This window comes from Oryza brachyantha, chromosome 3, assembly GCF_000231095.2.
Source record: "Oryza brachyantha chromosome 3, ObraRS2, whole genome shotgun sequence".
Lineage (NCBI taxonomy): Eukaryota > Viridiplantae > Streptophyta > Magnoliopsida > Poales > Poaceae > Oryza > Oryza brachyantha.
Genome location: NC_023165.2, coordinates 27,474,167 through 27,496,000, shown reverse-complemented (window position 1 = coordinate 27,496,000; position 21,834 = coordinate 27,474,167). Strand labels below are relative to the sequence as shown.

Here is a 21,834-nt window from a genome sequence, read left to right as displayed (position 1 = left end):
GCTCACAGAGAAAGAAACAATCCATACAACTAATGATCGACTACATAGGTCTATAGGGAAAAGAAATAGTTTTCTTAAATAAACCAGTTAATTTTTCTGGTTTCTTTAAAAAGATGGTTTTGCGTGACATGTGATTGAGAGGAGGGCAAATGACCCCGCTTTTAAGCAGTAGAGAACCCCGCTTTTAAGCGGTAGAGATTTTGTCGAGTGTGGATATAGGTTCATAAAACCAATGTAGAACAATCATTTATTTTCTCTTGTTGTGTACTACATCAATATGATATTACCCTTTCATTTTTTTTTATGTAGCGCTATTGGCTTCTAGTTATATGCTTGACCACTCGTTTGTTAAAAAATTCACATTATTATAAATTGTTTTCTTATGATTTGATCTATTACTAAAGAAACTTTAAACATGACTTATAGTTTTATGTTTGTTCCAAAATTTTAAATGAGACACCCGGGAGATTCAAAAATAAACCGCGTTAAATAAAATAAACTGGAGGGAGTACTACCGTAACTCAACAAATTTAGTTGGGCCGAGTTTGTTAGCATCCCTTAGTTAACTTAACTCACTCGTTTTTCACGTGCATACTTCCCGAACTACTAAACGGTGTATTTTTCGTAAAAAAATTTATAGGAAAGTTTTTTTAAAAAATAATATTAATCTATTTTATATTTTTATAATAATTAATAATTAATTAATCATGTACTAATCTATTATTATGTTTTTCCTTTTGGTAAATTAACTTATCCAGCCCCTTACCCTTCAGAATTTCCATCCTAGTACAAATTCTTGCTGAGTGGGCCGAAAGTATGTGATGTTGGGCCAGGCCCAGCCTCGGGCGCCTCCTTTCCGCGTCGTCTCTCTCGCCCCCGTCTGACTCTGCTACTCTGCTCCGCTTGGACCTCCCCTCTCAGGTGACGAGGCCGGCGAGATCCCGCCGCCGCGTGCCCGCGCCACACCCCGCACGCGGGCCTCCGGCCTCCACCCCTCGGGGGCGGGATGGCGGCGGCGCAGCTGCTGCTGGGCGAGGACGGGCGGGGATACGACCTCGCGCGGCGGCTGGAGGCGTGCGGCGCGTGGCGGGCGTGGCTCGGGGACGCCGCCCACGCCGCGCTCGCGCAGCACCTCCAGTCCGCCTCCACCTGGGACGCCTTCCTCTTCCCCTCCTCCTCCAGCGGCTCGCCCCCGCCCCCGCGCCCGCTCCTGCTCCTCCAGCTCCGCGTCCGCGCGCTCCTCTTCGACAAGGCCTCCGCCGCGCTCCTCCCCCGCGGTGCCTCCCCGGCAGGCCTCAACTCCGTCAGCTCCAGCTGTGAGTCCCTTGTACTTTGCTGTTCGATTGATTTGATTCTAGGGATCTGATGCTGGAATCGCTTGGGTTTGGGTTTTACTGGATACAAGTCGGGCGGTAGTAGTTTTATGGTGTTCTAGGTTTTCGTGGAATCTGGGGGTGGCTGAGATATGTGCTTAGTGACTTCTGGAGCGAGATATTGTTCAGGAATTAGCATTGAGTTAGATATTGTTCAGAAAATAGCGTTCCTTCATAATTGGCACTCTTTACTCTTAACTGATATGTGATCTAGCGTGAAAATGTTAGCTTTGGGAGGCCACTTCCCTTGGTCACGGCAGGTGAAAATTTTAATTTGGAACATTTATTGTTAAGTAACGATTGCGCTGAATCATAAAAGGTGTTTTGATATTCCAGCTGTACAGGATATTTTATTTGAACTACTGAGCTGCACTTATTATGAGACGGAAGTAGTAGTAATTAGCATTAGTTAGGTTCTAACTGATCTAAATTATATCTTATTGTACACAGCCAGTGACCTATCTATGTTGTGCATTTTCCTGAATGAAGATTATCGCATAGGGTCTATCATGTTTTCATACTTGATACTTGTGAATTTCACTAGTAAGTGTGATCATGGTTTATATTTAAGGATAAACAAGATGTCTATCTCATCTTGCTAACCTAAGCTTGGGATAAGCTGGGAGGTGGGAGCTGATAAGAAATGAAACCTTGACAGTTAATAATAAGGGAAATGGCAGGATTTTTTTTATTAGATATCTGTCTTCTATTGCAATCTAATCTAATAAGCCGCACGTGAGAGAAACATCAGCTGTTGTTTGCAGGGATTGTATATTTGATCCATTATGACTCCTTTTTTTAGGTGGATGTAAAGTTGTATAGTTATTGAAGCAAGCAGCTGGAGTTTTAGCCAGGCTGGTTTGTTGCTCACTTATGGAGGCTAAATGATACTTCTGAAATCCTTCTTTACTATAAAATTATCTCCTTATGCGCTGAACTAATTATATGCCACCTCAAAAATGGTAGCTATCAGGTTAAACTTGACTAAAATGTTAACCTTTATATGCTACTCTAGTAAGCTTTGGTTTCCTTATGGAATACTAGTTGGACATTGCAAGGGAGGAGGTTTGTATTGATGTTTTACTGGGCTAAATTTGAACCATATGACTCTAGGAATTGTTTTGTCTAATATGGTCGATCTCATTCAAATGATTGACTGAAATCTTTTATTCTTCAACATTTCTGACATTTTTTGGGTCTTGATTAAATTAGATGATATTGTGGTTTATTCGAGATTCTTACACCTTTATGAAAGCCATATGAAAGAAACTAAGCACATTGCAAATGCGACGGTATATTGCATTTGTCTACCAAGAAGCCTTTACTGCACAAGTTGAACTAGTTAGTACTCGATATAAGAATTCATTTTTTCATCTGCCATTATCTATTGTGATTCTGTTATCTGTTTATCCCAGATCTTCAGCTCCATGCAGATGATATTTATTTTTCATTGGAAGATGAGCAGGAAGATGCCAATCAACACCATGTATGTTATCTCCAATGTTTTTTTGGAATGTCAGCAGCATGTAACTCTTTCTAGAGAGAATCCCTTTTTCTTGATCTGTTGAGTGATGCGCTGCTCTCTGCAACAGCGCTAGCTACTGAGTATGATAGATTCAAGTTGTATGTTGCAGTTCAATTTGCAGTTTTATTTCATGCATTGTCTCTTTCCAGTTGAGTACCATCGTCACAGTTTTGTCCTTGTATGTACCATGTAGTATTGTTATGTGAGGCATCATTTCTCCTTGATGTATTGCTAGCACTCTGTTTCTAGATTGGGGACTTGTTCACCGTCTGAAAACTTCGCACATACAACTGTAGTAGAGGTTATGACAGACTTATCATAGTAACCACGGGTTTAGTTCCTTTTTCAATAGATGTGTGGACTGTTGACCTCACTTTTGTGTTAATTGTCCTGCTATGGTCTTCTTAAAGATCAGCATAAGCTACTCGTTGGCCCCAAACTAAATCTAAATTCATTGGACTGTTCACATGGCCAAGCTATGTAACTGATATTCGCGCCTAAAAAAGGCTATGTAACTGCTGGCGATGACATAGATCATTGCATGATACTTTCCAGGTTGTTGTATTAAATGCACACCAATTATGTATAGCATTTGTAATTGGCTCAGCTGCAGTTGGTGCATACTAACTAAAGTTGATGTGATTCATACGCTATGCTTATGGTTATAATTGTTCTTGCTGCTGCAGATGCAATCTAGAACCTCATTTAGTCCAAGCAGGGAGAATGCAATGTTGTCTCAAAGACATAATCGATACGAAGAGTTACCTGAGACATGGTATAGACAATATGCTGAAAAGTTCAGGACATGGCATGCCAAGTTTCACTCTGGCGACAAAGATATACCAAAAAGAACATCAGAGGGAATGTCCAATTATCTGAAGGTTTGTAGTGTACATAAAAGAAAGAGGGCTGTTTTTATGGATGATCAGGGTCACAACGTCTCGGTCGCAATGTTGGAAAATGGCCCTTCCTCAAAGAACACTGGGGACTATAATAATATAGCGGATGAAACTTTCATTCCAGAAATTAGGTTTCCAGCTGACTGCGTCCCGGAAAGTGCAATTCCTAGAACAAGTGAGACGTCTAGGATCTACAAGATAGAAGTTCACGGGGTTCTTGATAATTTACCAGCGCCTGTTAGTCGCAACACTGGAATGCTTGAAAGATTTGGAATGATGCCTGAGTATTATAAGAAAGGAAACAAATATCGAGGGAAAGATGGGTCCAGAGTAGAAGGAAAACCTCTAAGCCAAGAGCAAGCAATGGTTATGACAAGGAAGTTGGTTGCTCGCTACTTAGCAAATGCAGGATTTGAAAGTGGAACTGCAATGTCTATTGATGTTCTTTCAGAAATAATTATTAAGCACATCTCTAAGCTTGGGCGTAACTTGAAGCTTCTAACTGACAGCTACAGGAAGCAATTTTCATCCATTGAACTCCTTAAGATGTTCCTACAGACTGTTGGCTACAGGTACTTTAACCCATTACTTTATAAATGTGTTTCTTTACTTTTTTTCCCATTTGCTCTACTTATATTCTTTTTGGTATTTTGGTGTGGGGAAATGCCTTTTGTGTTACTATACACTCCTATATTTTAGTGAATGATTTCTTTCCTAAAGGAGCTAGTAATAAATTTGAGTCATGTTGATGGCAGAGCCATGTGTATAAATGTGTTTTTCCTATAAAATTCGATGCCAAAGCCCTGATAGCAATTTCTTCTGCAATATTTAGTAACATTGGTCCCTTGATGGAGATCACTAAAACGGGGAATAGAGGGGCCAACTACCCTATCCAGCAAGATGCACAAGTACAGAACCAAAATGCTCTTCTTCATGCGCAACAGGTAGGACACTGCTGCTGGTTCACCAAATTTGTACTGTGCATTAGTTTTATATCTTAGTATTTCTATAAACCCTAAAGCATTTATGTTTCATTCCTGAGAAAATGGTTCAGTTATACCACAAGAATTTCCACACATCAACCATGTGGACGGGCAGTTTTAGACAACTAAATGAGGCACATGCTGTTTTTTTAAACACTCCATAGATCTGCATATCTTTTTATTAAGCAAGAGAGTATCTTTTTATTAAGCAAGAGAGAAAAACGGTGCTGGGTAGGAGGATTAGAAAAACCCTGCCACCCACCACCAACACATGCCATCCTCTTCTACGGAGCTAGTACTGTAGCCATTGAGAAAATCTCGCGTAATCTTGACGCTCCCACCAAACACCAAAGATTGCCCTCATTTTCCACTGCTTGGAGGATAGCTTCGACACTTGGGCACACGGCTGTTTGATTATATCAGAATAATTTATACTCATAGCCATGCAGCGATAGATGTTAGCTGACTAGACAAGCCTTCAGTGATATACGATGCCTTCCACTTGATTTAGTTTATGGGTGTGAATATTTCCTGATGATCCCTGATTAGTGTTAGAATCTGGCTGGTTGTCAATGACAACTGTAATGTCCTGGTTGACATTATCTCTTGTAATTGAACTCCCCAATCAATCTGTCAGTGACTTAACTAACATTACCTCTGGTTTTGTTAAGTTCATGGGGAATGTGGTGGTATCAGATTCTTCCTTTAAGCTTCTCTTGATGTGAAATTACTCGGTAAAAATTAGTCCAATACCCATAGGAACTTTGACTAGAACTGGGGCAAACTAATGCTGATAGCATAGAAGTGGTTCCCAAGACCAGTGTAAAGATTCATAACATGTATGAATCACGGCATAGATCACTCATTGGCCACCCGGTTGAGCTTTGGCTGGAGAATGGGATTTAATATCTGGTTGTCAGAAGTGAGCACTAATGAGCACCTAGATGTGTAACTTTTTATTAGTCGAACTGTTCAAATCAAATGGGTGCTAGATTTTTTTGTCAAGCATGATATATCCACCATCTTCATATATATGCTTAGTAGTTGCTGACATATTTCTCTTCATGTGATGATTGAATTCTTTTTGATATATATGCTTAGTTGTTGCTGAAATGTTTCTCTTCATTTGATGATTTAATGATACATAATTAACATATGCATCACTGGCAGCTTAGGCAATTTGCACCCCAAATGGCTATTAATACCCAGAATTTGACACCACAGCAGCAGCAGCAGCTGCTGCAGCAACAGTGGTTGAGACGCAGTCAAATGACCAGCCCCCGTGGTCCTCTTACAATGGCAGACAAAAACCAGGCTATGGTAAATGTGAAGATTGAGAATACTGTGGACTCACAAATTGATAGTCCCTACGGATCACTTACCAGACAGCAATTGCAGCAGCTAAGGCACCATCAGTATTTACAGCAGCAACAGCAGTTTCAGCAGCAACAGCAGGTTCAGCAGCAGCAGCAGCAGCAGCAACAACAGCAACAACAATTTCAGCACCAACAGCAACAGCAATTTCAACAGCAGCAGCAGCAGCAACAACAACAACAATTGCAGCAGCAGCAGCAGCAGCAGCAACAACAATTGCAACAGCAGCAGCAACAGTCACAACAATTGCAACAGCAGCAGCTGGCCATGTCAGGAGGCCAGAATGCCCAACTAGCGCAGCAGCTGGCCATGTCAGGAGGCCAGAACGTGCAATTAGCGCAGCAGCTAGCCATGTCAGGAGGCCAGAACGCGCAATTAGCGCAGCAATTAGCCATGTCAGGAGGCCAGAATCCTCAACTAGCACAGCAGTACAAACAAATGCCATCGATGTAAGTACCCCCTGAATTCAATTTGTTCGGTTTGAAATCCATGATTCCATCTTTTCACCTTCTTGCTCCGATGCACCGGTTGCAGGAGTGCCTACAGAATGAGCATGCCGCCGGTGAAAGTGGAGGCGTTCCACGAGCTGGTCAGTGGTGACTCGTCACTGAAACATGATAACGACTCAAACAAGCTCATGTCCCCCAAGTAGGTAAGTCTTATACCGAGGAAAATTTCATAGCCAGCGGGTAGCCGTAGTGCCATTTTACTGTTTGTATGTGAACTGGAGCATCGTCTCCTGTTTGCAATTTTACATCGAATCCAGACATCCAACAAGACGGGGTAGTGTATTGTAACTGTAGATGTATAAGTGGCTACTGACTGAGGTGATGCAAGCGATCGATGTGGTGACTCGTGGATCATGATAGACTTGACGTTCCCGTTATCTGCCTGCCCTGCTATCAAGGAAACGTGAGCTCTTTGTTTCTGCTAAACCAGTGTGGTTGATTTATTACCAAATCCATTAGCCAACTAGATAGTGCACGCAAAGCATAAGAGCTTATCACTGCCAGACTGCCACGTTTACGGCCAGGCACAAGGAGCTTTTTTTGCTATTATTTTCAATATAAAAGTTCTTTTAGAAAAAAAAATCTATTTTTTAAAGTTTGCTATAGCCCATGGTTAATTAATCTTGTGCTAGTGATCTTTCTCATTCGCGTGCCACGGTTAAGCTCAACCGTACAAGGGCTTGTTCGAATGCAGAGCACCCGTATTTTCTTTAACCTTAAATTTACTTAAATTTAGACTTAGACTTGTTTTTGGTTTTCACTATAATGTACTCCCTTCGTTTCATAATGTAAGATTTTCTAGCCTCGTTTAAATTCATATAAATGCTAATGAATCTTTATATATATATATATATATATATATATATATATATATATACATCTATCAAGTGATGAATTTAGACCATGCTAGAAAGTCTTACAATATGAAACAGATATAGACGTAGTATAGATATATATATAAATTATATACATTTATCAAGTGATGAATTTAAGCAATGCTAGAAAATACAATATAAAATATTTTTTAATCTTAACTTTTAAATCATTAAGAATACATATGTAGATACATATACGTACAAACATGTGTGTGTATATATATATATAAGTTTTAATTATAAATTATTTTTAATTTGTAAACATGTCATTATTTTTAATTTATAAACATGTCATTTGGCGTTTTAATTAAAAAACAATCACCCGTGAGTCAGCACCAACGTGATTTGACTCTTTTTGTTTCTCTTGAAAGTTGGAAATGAGAGCAGGATTTCTTCCCGTTCTAGACGTACCAATTTATTTGATTCAACGGCTACACATAACTGCTACAGTGACAGCCAAATAGCAGGTCAGCAGCTACAGTGTTTCGTTCTAGTATAATCTAGACCACCGCCTCTCCTGTGGCTAGACAGGGACGCACCGAAAGAGGTTACCGTGGCGGCGTGGCTTGTCGACTTGTTGGGCCTCGGCCGCCCCACTTCTCCTTTCTCTGGAATGCACGTGTGACGTGTCTTTGTGCCGCTCGACTGCGAGAGGAGTAATTGGGCCTTTTTTTTAAGGCTTCGATCCTGATTCGTACTTAAAATTTCTGGAGAAACGAATGTCTTAATCCGCCGGTCTTAATCCGCCGCGACGCAATGGTTGGAAAAAAACAGCACGAATCAAGACTTGTTTACCCCAATCATCTGCTTTACCACTTTGCTACCTTGGAAAAAAAAAATGCTACTCAATCCAAGCGAACAAGAACAAGGTACAGACGGGCAAGCAACAAGTGAACAAATCGCATACTCTCTAATACAATACAAGCACAGGTGAAGTAATTAAGGATGTGACGCACTCGTTATTATTATTATCAATCAGAGATACGCATATGCATATGTACTAGGAACCAGCATGAACCAATTCGAGGAGCTTAAATCTGCATCCTTTGACGAGGAAGAACCCCAGGTCGATCGATCGATCCATGATCCTTCCTTAGCCGACGAATATAATCGAGGGGTCGCAGCAGCACTCATCGATCAAGCAGCAGCAGCAAAGCGCAGCCAAACTACAAAAAATTAACACACATAATCAACCAGACAGTTGAGAGAAGAAAAAAAACGCAGGCACGAGCATGCAGGTAGTAGCGAATTCATACCAGCCCTCGAGGAAACTGGGCTGCCGCCTCGGCGGCGGCGCGGCGTACTGCGGCGGCGCCATCACCGGAGGGCCCTGGTACGGCCCCTGGTAGTAGCCCTGCGCCGGGTAGGGGTACGCGTACTTTGGATCGCTCATCGTCTACGTTTCGAACACCAAGGGAAAGGTGAAGAAACCCAGACGGCGCGAGCTGCGTGCGGTGGCGGTGACGCGATGGAGAAGAAAAGAGACAGCGGGCGTGTTAATGGAGCAGGTGACCGGCGCGACGTCGCGGCTCGTCTCTCTACTTATGGGAGGAGGAATAGCTAGCCGGTGAGGCGGAGGTGGGGATGAGCTGTGCGCGACGTGTCGCGCGGCGATGGGTGTGGGGGGGTGCGAGGAGTAGGGCATCTGGATTCTGGAAAGCGCGCGAGGGAGGGCGAATCGAAGCGGGAAAGCGCGCACGGGTTTTGGTTGCTTGGTGAGAGAGGCATCCATCCACCCATCGAATCGCAGCTGCTTCCTCCGTCTTCCGGTTGGCCAAGGGCATGTCACCCCCACCCAAAAAAACTTTTTTTTATCTCTGTATTGTTATTAATTAAAAGTATTAAAATAGATTATTAATAAAACATATCTCATATTCTGGACTAATTCATAATATTAATTAAAAGTATTAAAATAGACTATTAATAGAACATATCACATACTCTAGACTAGTTCATAATAGTAAACATTTACTAATCGTGATTTAATTAAGCTTAAAAAATTTATCTAATAAATAGCATATTTATTTATGTAATTAGTTTTGTTACCCATCTATACTTAATACTACTAAGTAACATCTAAACATTCGATGTGACTAGAAAAATCTCTTATCCAAACCGCCATTAACTACGGCTGAGGTGCATTCGTCGCGTTTTTGCCGACTTCCTGGGTCGATTTCCGTGGCGCGCGGAGGCGGCGGACGTGGAGGAGTTGAGCGTGAGATGGCATCGGTTCGGCGGCACGGATACCTTGGAACCGTTAACACGCACACGGACTACTACTAAGCATCGGCTGCATATGCAAATAGAAGAAGCCGGATTATCTACAAGTTGTGATTTATACAGAAAGCATGGCTGGACATTTTCTTTGGCAATAAATTGTTTTACTTGTACGAACTCTTTATAAGCAGTTTTTTTTGAAAGCAACTCTTTATAAGCAGTTGGTTTCAAGTTTGTTCTGGTCGGTTGACAACATTCTTTTAACGAAATTCAACGTCATGGTATTTGTGTAGCAGCCATACCCTGAAGATATGGACATCAGACGCCGCCGCAGAAGGGATCGATCCGTGCAATCTACCAATGCAAAAACACAATTTTACCATTGGAGGTTACTGAAAATCTCCAGGTTTCAGATAAATTTCATAAAGATATATGTGGTAACATTACAATCCATCATCGTCCAACTGTCCCTTTATTTTGAGTTAAAAAGTGGTAGAAAGCTTATACCAGTATAGAAATATAAATCAAGATTTTTTTGGGGGGTCTTTTGTTTCTCCCACAGGCACGTTTCGTCTCGCTACTATAATTTTTTTTTACCTTATAACAATTGGCCATGGCGCTGTGTCGAGGGACGAAATTAGTGGTAGAAAGATGAAACTACGTAAGACGGATGGGGGCATGAGCCTCTGCATGACGCATCGGCTCATCACCATGGAGACCGAGCACAACCCGCTGCCGTCTTGTCCTCATCACGGTGGCTTCTCTCGTAGTCAAATACCAAGGCTTTATTTGGCAACGACTCTTTTCTAACTTCTGCTACCTCCGTTTCATAACATAAGATATTTAATTTTTTTACAGCGTTTGATCATTCGTATTAGGTCTGAAATAAAACTCGTTAAATATCTCAGTTAGGCCTGAAACTCAGACCCAAAGGTTACATGGGCAGGATTCATACATGATCCTTAAACTGAAAGTCCCTAGTACGATTGCTACCATTAGGAGTAGCTATATCAAACCGATCTGACATTTTTCAGTCAATCCAAAAAATCAAGTGGCCACCAATAGTAGCGATTCTTTTTTTGGTATCTCATTAGGGTTGGGACTACTCTATAACCGTGGTGGAATGACAATGTTCGGATACGAAATACTACATCTGCTCTAGATTACTTTTAGTTATGGTGTTCAAAACAAGATATATTGAGAAACAAAATCAAAGCACCCCTCAATACTTTTAAAACTTTGACTAGTAATAACTTTAAAATATTTAATTAGAAAATATTAGCACATATGTTCATATAAATGTTTTAATGAAAGTAAACATTTATTTATTTATATATATATATGTAAAAAAACAAACAATTACGATCAAAAGTAGATTTAGAAGACGGTGTCGTTGTTCAAATGATAAGAATTAACAAACATGAGTGAGTAGTAAAGTAGTACGGTGGAGGTTAGACAATGGTTTGGGAGGAGTATTAAAGTAATAAAGCACATCGATTTGTAGATATAGGTAGGTAAGGGAAGAAAAAATATTGAATGGAGGTGGTATGGACTTATCCATTACTTCATCTGCTCTAAATTATAGGTACTTTTAGGGTTTAAACTTGTACCAGAATATAAGCCGTCCAACATTGAATTTCATGATTTTAGTCATTCCAATGATTCGAGAACCAATCAGATGTTTAGAAATAAAATTTAATCAATTCAAAATTTAAAAAAGACCAATGAAGTGACGTGAACATGGATGACATGGTTAAATGATGCAAATTTGTAGAACGTTATTTTTTAGAAATAAATATTAAACATGCGCATAAAATTAAAAAAAACTGGTTATAGATTCCAAAAATCAAACTAGGAATCAGGAGTTGGAACCAGCTAACTACTCACGAACTGCATTTTAAGTCTCGAGCTCTCGAGACATGGATTTGAAATCACCTCCCGGTCGTCAGTTTGTTTGGGGTTGACATGGCAGATAGATGTGTAGCCCAGCGTAGGTTGATGATCGATATGACTTGACTGCAACTTTCATTTTGGGCCCATGGAGAGGAGGCACCATTGCCGTAGTAAAGTCTATATTAGGACCCACTATCCTTCCCCCTTACCCACGTACACTCCATACTCAATCCTACAGCAATAGCTCATTGCGTTTTCAGTTTTTAAATTTTGAGTTCACCAGCAAAATGCAATCTCCTTACACATTAAAAATGGATCATCCAGTTTAATTCATTCTCGACCAATACAAATATCGTGAAAGCAAATGTTGCCATGGTGCTCTATTCACCTTTATAATAAACCGGATGGTCTGCAGCTCACAAAAGCCCATTGCACGTAAGAAGTTATCCAAATCCAAGAATGGGCGTCGATAGATCCACAGCTAATTTCGGCTCTAATTCAACTAAATAAATTAACAAATACTTTTAAAAGTTAAAATTAAATCTCTGTTCACCAATTACTCGTGAATTGACCCGTGCCTTTCCATATTTGTAGCAAGATACATCTTCAAACATAAACCACAAGTACTTTTAATGAAGTAATTAGTAACGGGTCAGCAACATGAGTGAATTCGCTGATGTTCAGATTAATGCATTTGGGCATAGACCTGAAACCACGAATCTACTCCGGCTGAATCCAGACTTCCTGACTCGGCCATATGTTAGTGAATTTTATGAACATGCCCTGCATTCGTTTATTTTGGTTAGCAGAAAACGTTGGATCCATCTGTGTCACTGCGTGGTTCTGCAAACTTGTGTCAAGATGAGCAAGAATTCAGATTTCTTGCACATACCAAAAAAACATAAAAGAAATCGAGAAGGCTATATCCATAAAAAATCTTAAAATCAACTCCAAATTTAAGATTAAAAAATTTAAATTTTGATTTATAAGTATAATCATTAAAAAAAAAAGATGTGCTGGTCAAAGCAGTGCGAGTAGTGTCTTACGGACTCCTTGTAATGTTTTGATTTACAAATAGCTGCAGTGGAATTATATTCATTAACTCTATTGTAAAATCCAATCTACACCGTACTCAGTAACTACTAACGTACCACCTCCATCCTAAAATATAATAGACTTTGATTATACATTTGTATTACAAAAATTCTTTATATTTATGGGATAGAGCGAGCATAAACAGATCCGAGAAAAACTCAATGGTGTAGCCAATCTTCACTCTTTCTAACTCAGACCTCCATAACTCTACGTATCCTCTCTGTATGATGCCGGCAAGGACCCGATTCTCTGACTCAAATCAAAATGATTCAATATACCCGATTCGAACTTGAATTTCGCATACATCAGGATACATTCTATTTGTATCAGAATCTGGCTAAACTATATGCAGCAAATTACTTCGGTTCTACGATTATCAAACTCACATTTGACGGTGTGCATCCTCTTGGCAATCCTGGATTGATGAGGCGACAGGTTAATCGCAGCCATGTCCATGAGCATCAGAATTCAGAAGCTTGTGTGGCCAATTCAGTTCAAGATCCCTTGAGGCCGGACAACTCGGGGAGCATCCCTTGGATCCTCTTGAGCTCGGCGAGCGCCTCCCGGGCGTCGGGCCGGTCGTCCTTGTCCGGCGCCACGCACCGGAACGCCAGCTCCGCCACCGCCTCCACGCTGGCCATCACGCCGGCGCCCTCGGCGAGCACCGGCTGGTCGACGACCTCGCGGAGCTCGCCGACCTGAATCTTGGACACCACCCAGTCGGCCAGCGTCACGTCCCTCCGCTCCCTGCCCACGTCCACGGGGCGCAGCCCCGTGACGAGCTCCAGCACCACCACGCCGAAGCTGTACACGTCGCTCTTCTCGGTGAGCTGGAAGGAGCGGTGGTAGTCCGGGTCGAGGTACCCCGGCGTGCCCTGCGGCGCGGTGCAGCACACCAGCTCCCTGCCGCCGCCCGCCGTGGCGCACGCGTCGGGCGCCGCGAGGAGGCGCGACAGGCCGAAGTCGCCGAGGCGGGCGCGCATGTCGGCCTCCACGAAGATGTTCGACGAGGTGACGTCGCGGTGCACGACGGCGGGCTTGACGCCGAAATGGAGGTACTCGAGCGCCGACGCGATCTGGACCGCCATGGCGAGGCGCGTCCGCCAGGGGAGCGGCGGGGGAGGGGGCGCCGCCGCGGTGACTCCACATCGGCGGTGGAGGTGGTGGGAGAGGGTGCCGTTGGGCACGAAGTCGTAGACGAGGAGAAGAGCGCGGGGGTCAGCGCAGAAGCCGTGGAGGCGGACGAGGTGGGGATGCCGCAGCGCCGAGAGGATGAGCACCTCGTTGCAGAACGACTTGGTGATGGTGGCGGACGCGGAAGGGAACGACGGGGACGGCGACGGCGGGACGTGGAGGCGCTTGACGGCGGCGGGGCGACCGCCGGGCGGAAGGTACGCCAGAAACACCGTCCCAAACCCACCATCCCCGAGCTTGCGGCTGGGATCGAATCCGGCGGTGGCGGCGCGGAGCTGCTCATAGGTGTACGAAGGCCGATGCTGGTGGAGCCCATGCCGGCGAAGAAACGCCGCCGCGCGGGCGGCCGCGTTGGTCGGCCCCGCAGCCGGGGCCTCGTGCCTGCGGTAGCGGCGGAAGGCGATGGCGACGCACAGATAGAGCACGAGCACCACCAGCAGCACCGCCGCGGCGACGAGCGCGGTCGTGAGCACGCCGCCGCCGCCCGCCTTGTCCGGATGCAGTGGCGGCGGAGGCGGCGGGCCACCGTGTCGTCCCGCCGCGACCGGCGGAGGCAGCGCCGCGGCAACGGCGGCGGCGGCGAGGAGGAGGAGGAGGAGGCGCGGGGGCATCTGGGCTCGCGATCCACGCCGCGGGACAAAAAGTTGGATGCGCCGCGCGGCGGAGGAGAAGAGAAGGGAAGGGTCGCAACTCGCAACTGCTGCAGACGTAGACTCGCCTCCACAACTCATTTTTCCCTCACGTCAGCACATGCCTCTCCTGACGGGTGGGCCCGGCACCGAACCGGAACAAAAACAAAAAAATAAATTCGAATGTCAAAAACTCAGAGAAACCAAACGCAAAGCTCCAAAATTTGAACGGAATTTGGACCGAGAGTCGATCTCGAACTCGTGAGTTTGGAGTGAAATCGACCGATCGATCTCGAGGATGTGTCGTTTTCGATAGTTTCTTTTCGCTTTTCGGCGTCGGCTTGATGAATTCCAAGGTGGGCATCACACCTGATTTGGACTCTTAACAGAAAAGGTTAAGTTGGAGATTAGGCGAGTCAACTCAACTCAACTCAAATCCACGGGCCGTGCATCGTAGTGGGGAGCGCAATAGAGATAGAATACACAAGTGATCCGTTTTTTTTTCTTAATTATCGTTATCGATTATTGATTCGGTGGTATACTTGCCCCCTCCAACCTCCGTTTTCTTAACTTTTATGTTGTTAGTTTTTTTACGCATATTTGATCCTCGTTTTCTAATTTATTTTGAATATGCAAAAAAAATATGTCATATATAGACTGTTACATAGTTTGACACACGTTCAGTGCAAAGAAATGATAATTATGTTTTTTAATAATACGAATAGCACATATTTTGTGTCAAAAAATTGACGACGTCAAATATTAAAAATCGAAGCGAGTAAGTTTTTAAACAATTTGTTTCGTATACTTTTGAAATATAAATGTTTCTCATGTAGCTGTTTTAAAATTACTATTTAGCATGGGAGTGTCATACTCAAACATTTCCTTATTCCACCGTATATTACAACATGTTTATATAATTGATGATGACGTGTAAGAAAAAACGGTGTTTTAAGAAATCATTTGATGTTTCTCCCTAGTTTTGGGGGAACCAACGGTTTTTGCGTGACGTTGGGGTGGGAAAGAGGACATGGAATCTAATTTTAAGCAGTAGGGAAATTTTAGATCCCTATTAATTAATTTGGTTATTTACAAACTATAAAATACCTTTATCATAAAATCAGATAACACGGAAAAAATCTAAAAATCTCGTACCAAAAGAAATGAGTCCCGGATAATCAACGACGAGGCGGAGATGATGCGGGTTGCAGCTGCATATGGACGTGATTATAGGTGTGGTCGCCGGTGGTCTCAGCTAAAGCTTTTTAATGGCGCTTCATCATGTTGGGTGATGCCGACGTGAGATATGGATTTAGTAGTAACAGCGACCTGGGCCGGATGGGAATGCAACCGGAACGCGGCTCTCGTTAATTACTCCTACTTGTGTAGCTGACTAGCTGTTAGAGCAATTTCAGTGCAGTCAACTACTACCTCAATCATTTATAATTTATTTATAGTCAATCTAATAGCTAATTTATATAACAGCTACAAAGCATTAATACATGTTCATACATTTCATATACACACTTGTCTTAAAATTCGTGTTGTACGACTGTACCTTACTATAATTAGTAGCTCACTTTTTAAAATATGTTTATAGCTATTCTCTTAATCGACGCGATTCGATTAGTTTAATGCGGCGATTAGCTGTTTCCTTCGTATTAGGACAGTCGTCGTCTCATTTAGAAGTCGCTGGGCTGTTGCAGCCTTGCAGGAGTACTAAATACAGTTGGGCGACATGGCAGCTGGAGAGGAGAGTGACGGAGATAAATAAGAGGTGAATGGATAGTAGATGATGGCAGTGACAACACGCGGCTGAATGTTTGGCTGTTTTATGAAAAAATAGAAACGAAATATTTATAAATATAATATATATATATATAAAGATCTACAAGGTAGGATTGAAAAATATAATTTGATAAAAGAAATCAAAATTAACTCTAATTTAAAATTTAAAATTTACTTTTTAAATATAGATATAAACGAAAAGTTAGGGCGTGGTCACCAGCAGACAACCAGCTCCATCAATGAACCCTTTGTACTCATGGCGTTCCGTGCCAGATTTCATCGAACGGTAGCTTTGGCACGTTGCATTGACCGGCTCGATAGTCGACGAGCAGGAGCGATGGTGTAGCGTCCAAAACCGTTGCTTGACAAGAGCAGGTTCGTTCGATTGCGTTGCAGAAATATCCGGCAAGGCGAGAACAAAAAACTTTTGGTCTTCAAAGATTCAAAGCTGTGCCTCTCTGTGTGTGTCTGGCAGCTGTTCCTGTTCGATGGTGTCCTGTCCCGTGCTGGCATTCTTTTGAGGATGGAAAGGAAAAGAGAAGGAAACAAAAAGAAATTTCGAAAGCGAAAAGGAAAAGAGAAGGCGGCACGCACTTTGCGACGACACGGGTTCAGTTATCCATCTCAGTCGCAGGAGCCAACTCGCAAAGCAGCAGCAAGAAGATGCAACAATGGTGGTGGCGTTGGCCAACAGACTGTTCACCGGAAGTCAAAGATTCTGAGATTCCTTTTGTTCCAACGCGGTATTTAGATCGAGAAATATTTTAGGAGAATTGTCACGTTAAATGTTTGACCGAACGTCGAAAGGAGTTTTCGGATATAAATGAAAAAATAAATTTCATGGCTAGCCTGAAAACCGCGAGACGAATCTCTTGAGCCTAATTAATCCGTCATTAGCACATGTAGATTACTGTAGCACTTATGTCTAATTATGTACTAATTAGACTCAAAAGATTCGTCTTAAGATTTCTTCCGTAACTGTGCAATTAGTTTTTTGATTTATCCATATTTAATGTTTTATTTAGGTGTCTAAAAATTCGATGTGATGTTTTTGAAAAAAAAAAATAGGAACTAAATAAGGCCTAAATCTCAGGCAACCAGCAGCATTAATAAACGCAAGGCCTTCTTTGATGCTTCGTTTGTGCAAACAGTGATCTCCCACCACTCGAGGAGAGTGGAGGTTTGATGCCACCGTGTGGGTTTTATCTGTTCATATGTCGTCCAGCTCGCTAGCTCTGTCCATATTCTCTTCACGTATCTGCATAATCTACGTCCCATCCGGAGGGGCTTGGCAGGAGCAAAGCATCTGGATAGATGACTAGCCTTCTAGTTTTTTCTGCCCAAATGTCTTGAAAGTTGAATCTGTAAATTTTCCAGGCGCTTGCGCATGTACAATTTACTCCATCTCTATTCAATGAAATTAGCAACTTGCCAGGAGGATTTTTTTTATTTAGTTTTTGAAGGAGGGTTTAATTTCTTTTTAGGAGTAAAGGAGGGTTTAGTTTGAGAATTAAAAAGGTAAAAAGATTCAAAACATGATAAAAATTTCAGCAGCAGCAAGCACCAGGGCACGGGCTTCGGATAGGCGTGCTTCCTTGCAATACCATTATACGAGGAATATTATAAGGGATTTAGTTCAGTTCTTCGTAATCCTGCTAGTAATTTTATGGGGTTTTCATGGGATTTAGTTCAGTTCCTCTAAATTTCATCCAATCCGAAGGAGCCATCGGTGTTTGGGCATTTGCTTATGTATGTATGCATGCCTATTCTCTACTTGATCAGAAGCAGATTATGATTAGTTTAAATCGCCTAGAACTGCTGGTGCAGGCAGAATTAAGACTCATCCCCAAGCTGAATTCTGCCGACTCTTCAGAGATGGGATATCCATGGATATCAGAAATAAACTTCTGAAAGTCACTTGGTTTGTCCTAGGAATAATCAATAAATATATGAAGGGTATAGATGCTTCAAGGTCTCAAAAAACTATGAACTGTAAATGTCTCTCCAATTTTTCGCACGTGATACCTCTGCTAGTTTAATTTAGGCTTAAGGCTATATACACTGACTGACAAGAGAATGAGATCCTACCAAGAACTCCACTCGTACAGAGAAAACTGAATGGACAAAATGTACAGCCAATCATTCGAACCAACTTGCTGCCTTCTCTCCAAAGATTATGGCCCGTACGGCCATGGAAATGTTTTTGCCACTGAAATGCATAAAAAGGGAAGATAATTAGTCGAAGATAGAAATATACAGATCGTGTGGTTGAGAAACCCAGCAAGAATCTGTGTACACTTCTCAACAAAAAAAATTTACGGGAATACATGCAGCTAGAGTTCTCATATCCTGATTGTAATAGCTAAAAGCCTAAGCTAGATGCGGTAGTAATTGGGTTTTTGATTAAAATGCCAAAGATGCAGCGTATGCGCGTGTCACGACCTGATGAAAAATAGCCATGCTAATCTTAAAACCATTATCATCAAGTTTTGTTCACGGTTCGAAGGCACGACCTGATGAATAGCAATGATAATTACATTTTCTTTCAGAATTGTACTATGTTTGCTGCTAACGTCAATACGGTAGCTCTGTGTCAAAAGAAATGTGGCACAGAATTTGACTATGTTTGCTTCTAACAGAATGGAACCAGCATCTAACATGAAGCAGAACCGTGGCATGTTTTTCGTGTTTTGCAAAATGTTAGGATGCACTGATGCATTTCTTCACTCTCTTCTAAATAAAAAGCGTAGCCTGAAACCCAATCTAGCACAGATACTGTCCGTAGATGCAAGGACTTAACATACAATTCGCACCGATGTTGTAAAAGATTAATGGTATCTAAATAACAAAAAGATTGGTTGAGCTGTAATGGATTATGGTGGATGTGTGGTGAAACTTCATGAACAGCTAATTCATCTGCTGTCTACCATTATTACTCTCTGAAATCTCGGGTTTGTGTATTTTATCTTCTCCATCAATGAAATAAAGAAAAGATTTGCCTTTGTTTTTTAAAAAAGTACTACTTACTCCCTGAATCAAAATCTGCAGATAATACGAAAAGGACACACTCAAAAGGCAGCATTCCTCGACCCAGGAACGGGGAAAATTTTCTCTACCTTATAAAAACCTCACACGTAGCGTACCACGCTTCTCAACCCCATCGATCTGGGTATTTGTGACTGTCCCCTTTTTACAACTTCATAATGAAGACATCCTACTATCCTAAACTTGCAAAAAAGGATGACTTAGCATTGTAAAAGTTGGTTATGTGGATATCCATTCTTTGATTCCCGGCTGGTTAAAAACTTAAAAGTAGTGCTGCACGGCTGGTATCAACATATCATAACAAATTATATTATGTTCTCATAAAAAAGTATTAGGCTTTCTGACTCCGGTTAACAAAAGCTAAAGTACTCCAGCACTGCAAGAATGAGAGGGAACAATGGCAGCCATTGGTTCTTTGGACCTACGTTCCAGCTAAAACTACGCAGCACACTGTATCTATACCTAACACCCACGTTAGGCTCTGCAAGACCTAAGTCAAAACAGCCACTCCAATCTCGGATCAATTATTAATCATGACTAAGTCACACTGATTCAGCGAATATCACTAGCTTTAGCAAAATTAGCTTATTTTTTGCCTTTTTACCATAGAAGCCAATAGAATCAGGCGAGCTAGGACGGTGAAGACAAACAGGAATGACAAAACTCACCTTTTGAGGACTCCCGGACAAGCACAATATGCATTGCTGCATTGTTCGGTGGCAGCTGCAGGCGGAGAGGAGCGAGCTTGCCGGTGATAGGGCTGCGTGTGCAGATGATTATGTCATCAAGCCCCGTCTCCTCCTGCAACTTGAGCGTGAGCTCCTCCAGGTTGGAGCCATTGAATGTGAATGAGCTCGTCTTGTCGTTGTCGTCCACATCGCCCTTGTCATCTGCAATATGGTAGTGGATTGCACGACCTTCCACCTTGTGCAATGGCGCCGAGAAAGATGGGAAGGACTGAATGCACAAGAAAGTCTCAGTGTTAATCGGTTTTCTTCTGAAATCGTCGCAAAAGCTCATAAGTAATTGGGAAATTGGGGAAATCATCGCTAAATCAACTAGTAACAGTTCCAAATTTCTTGGCACAAAAAGGTCCAAATGATTGCCAGGTACATTTTTGTTTGTTGATTCTAGAAGCAGCTCTATGAAATAATTGGTTAGTTCATCCAAAGGACGCGACATTAGCCAACGCAATTCGATGCAAATGAAGAGCTGAGTGCTCCAAATCTGAAGTCAATGGCTTTCTCACGATGAGATGGAGACCAATTCTACGGGCACGAACTGGTCAATTCAATGGAGAGCAAGGGAATTGTTGGGCCAGATGACAAACCTCGAGCTCGGACGGCGCGGGCTTTGGCTTCGGCTTCGGCGGCTGCGGCGGCGAGTCTTTCTCCAGAGGCGGCGGCGGGTGCTCGGTGTACGACTTGGTGAGCCGGTGTTGCGTCTCCCGCAGCGGCGGCGGCGAGTCGTTCTGCAGAGGAGGCGGCGGGTGCCCGGTGTACGAGTTGGTGGGCCGGTGGCGTGGCTCCTCCTGCGGCGGCGGCTTCTTAAGTTCGTGCGCGGCCGCGCCGGTGGGGGCGTGGTCATGGACTTGGGTGAGCACCTGGACGATCTCGACGTCCCAGAGCACCCAGTCCTGCGTGGCGGTGCGGTGCGGCACGTCGTGGGTGACCGAGTTCCGCCACGGCGGGAGCCCCCCGTTGGCGCGGAGGAAGTGGCCGTACCGGGTCTTGAGCCTCGCCTGGAAGCCGTCCTTGACGGGCTCCCACTCGAGCGACGAGTCGGCGCGCCCGCCGGCGGGCGGCGGCGGCGCCTGCAGCACCTTGCGCCCGGTCATCCCGAGCAGGAACGGCTCGTTGGACGCGCAGAGGTAGCGCCCGTAGCGGCTCCGGAGTCGCACCACCCCGGGGGAGCTCGGCACGCGCTCCACCGTCCACCGCGCGTTCGTCGACGCCCCGTTCCGGTCCTGCGTGACGTGCACCTCGTCCTCGTCGGCGTACAGGAACTTGTCGTGGTGGCTCTTCAGCCTCACCACCTGCGCCCTCGCGAACAGCTCCATCCCGATCTCCTCCTCCTCCTCCTCCTCCTCCTCTCTTCTTCTGCAAGCGGCGGCGGAGGCGAGGCGGGGACGCGGAGTTGGCCGGCGACGAGGGGGAGGAGGGGGGATTAATGAAGGGGAGAGACGCCGCGACGCCGGCTCGCTGCTAGTGGGGACCACGGTTGCGGCGGGCCCACCTGTCGGTCGGTTTCGGGGGGTTTCGACCGGTTCGGTTTGTGAGTTGCACGTCGGGTCGGGTCGCGCTGGCGAGGAAGGCGACGCGCGGAATTGGCGGGACGCTGCGGGATTCCGCTCACTGTCGGATCGACCATTCTCCAGTAAATAAAAACTTGCACCGCTACACGTATAACGATTTTTCACGGCGAAACGTTTCTCT

General features: G+C 43.7%; 3 protein-coding genes across 3 annotated transcripts; 1 reads left to right on the top strand and 2 right to left on the bottom strand.

The window, feature by feature from the left end:
* Nucleotides 1–921: 921 nt before the first annotated feature.
* Nucleotides 922–7,046, top strand: LOC102715834 (defective chorion-1 protein, FC106 isoform). The gene is made up of 6 exons (XM_006650681.3): nucleotides 922–1,316; nucleotides 2,789–2,859; nucleotides 3,585–4,369; nucleotides 4,630–4,741; nucleotides 5,951–6,603; nucleotides 6,689–7,046. Exons 1-6 carry the CDS (start codon nucleotides 1,007–1,009, stop codon nucleotides 6,804–6,806), a joined length of 2,049 nt encoding a protein of 682 aa, XP_006650744.3. The 5' UTR covers nucleotides 922–1,006; the 3' UTR covers nucleotides 6,807–7,046.
* A 5,623-nt stretch (nucleotides 7,047–12,669) lies between these two features.
* Nucleotides 12,670–14,630, bottom strand: LOC121053894 (LEAF RUST 10 DISEASE-RESISTANCE LOCUS RECEPTOR-LIKE PROTEIN KINASE-like 1.5). Its single transcript, XM_040522366.1, has one exon. The coding sequence runs from the start codon at nucleotides 14,546–14,548 to the stop codon at nucleotides 13,238–13,240; it is 1,311 nt and encodes a 436-aa protein (XP_040378300.1). The 5' UTR covers nucleotides 14,549–14,630; the 3' UTR covers nucleotides 12,670–13,237.
* Nucleotides 14,631–18,178: 3,548 nt separating this feature from the next.
* On the bottom strand, nucleotides 18,179–21,529 carry LOC102715558. The gene is made up of 3 exons (XM_006650680.3): nucleotides 20,730–21,529; nucleotides 20,068–20,356; nucleotides 18,179–18,563 (listed from the first exon to the last, which is right to left on the bottom strand). The coding sequence occupies exons 1-3, from the start codon at nucleotides 21,456–21,458 to the stop codon at nucleotides 18,529–18,531; spliced, it is 1,053 nt and encodes a 350-aa protein (XP_006650743.1). The 5' UTR covers nucleotides 21,459–21,529; the 3' UTR covers nucleotides 18,179–18,528.
* Nucleotides 21,530–21,834: the final 305 nt, after the last annotated feature.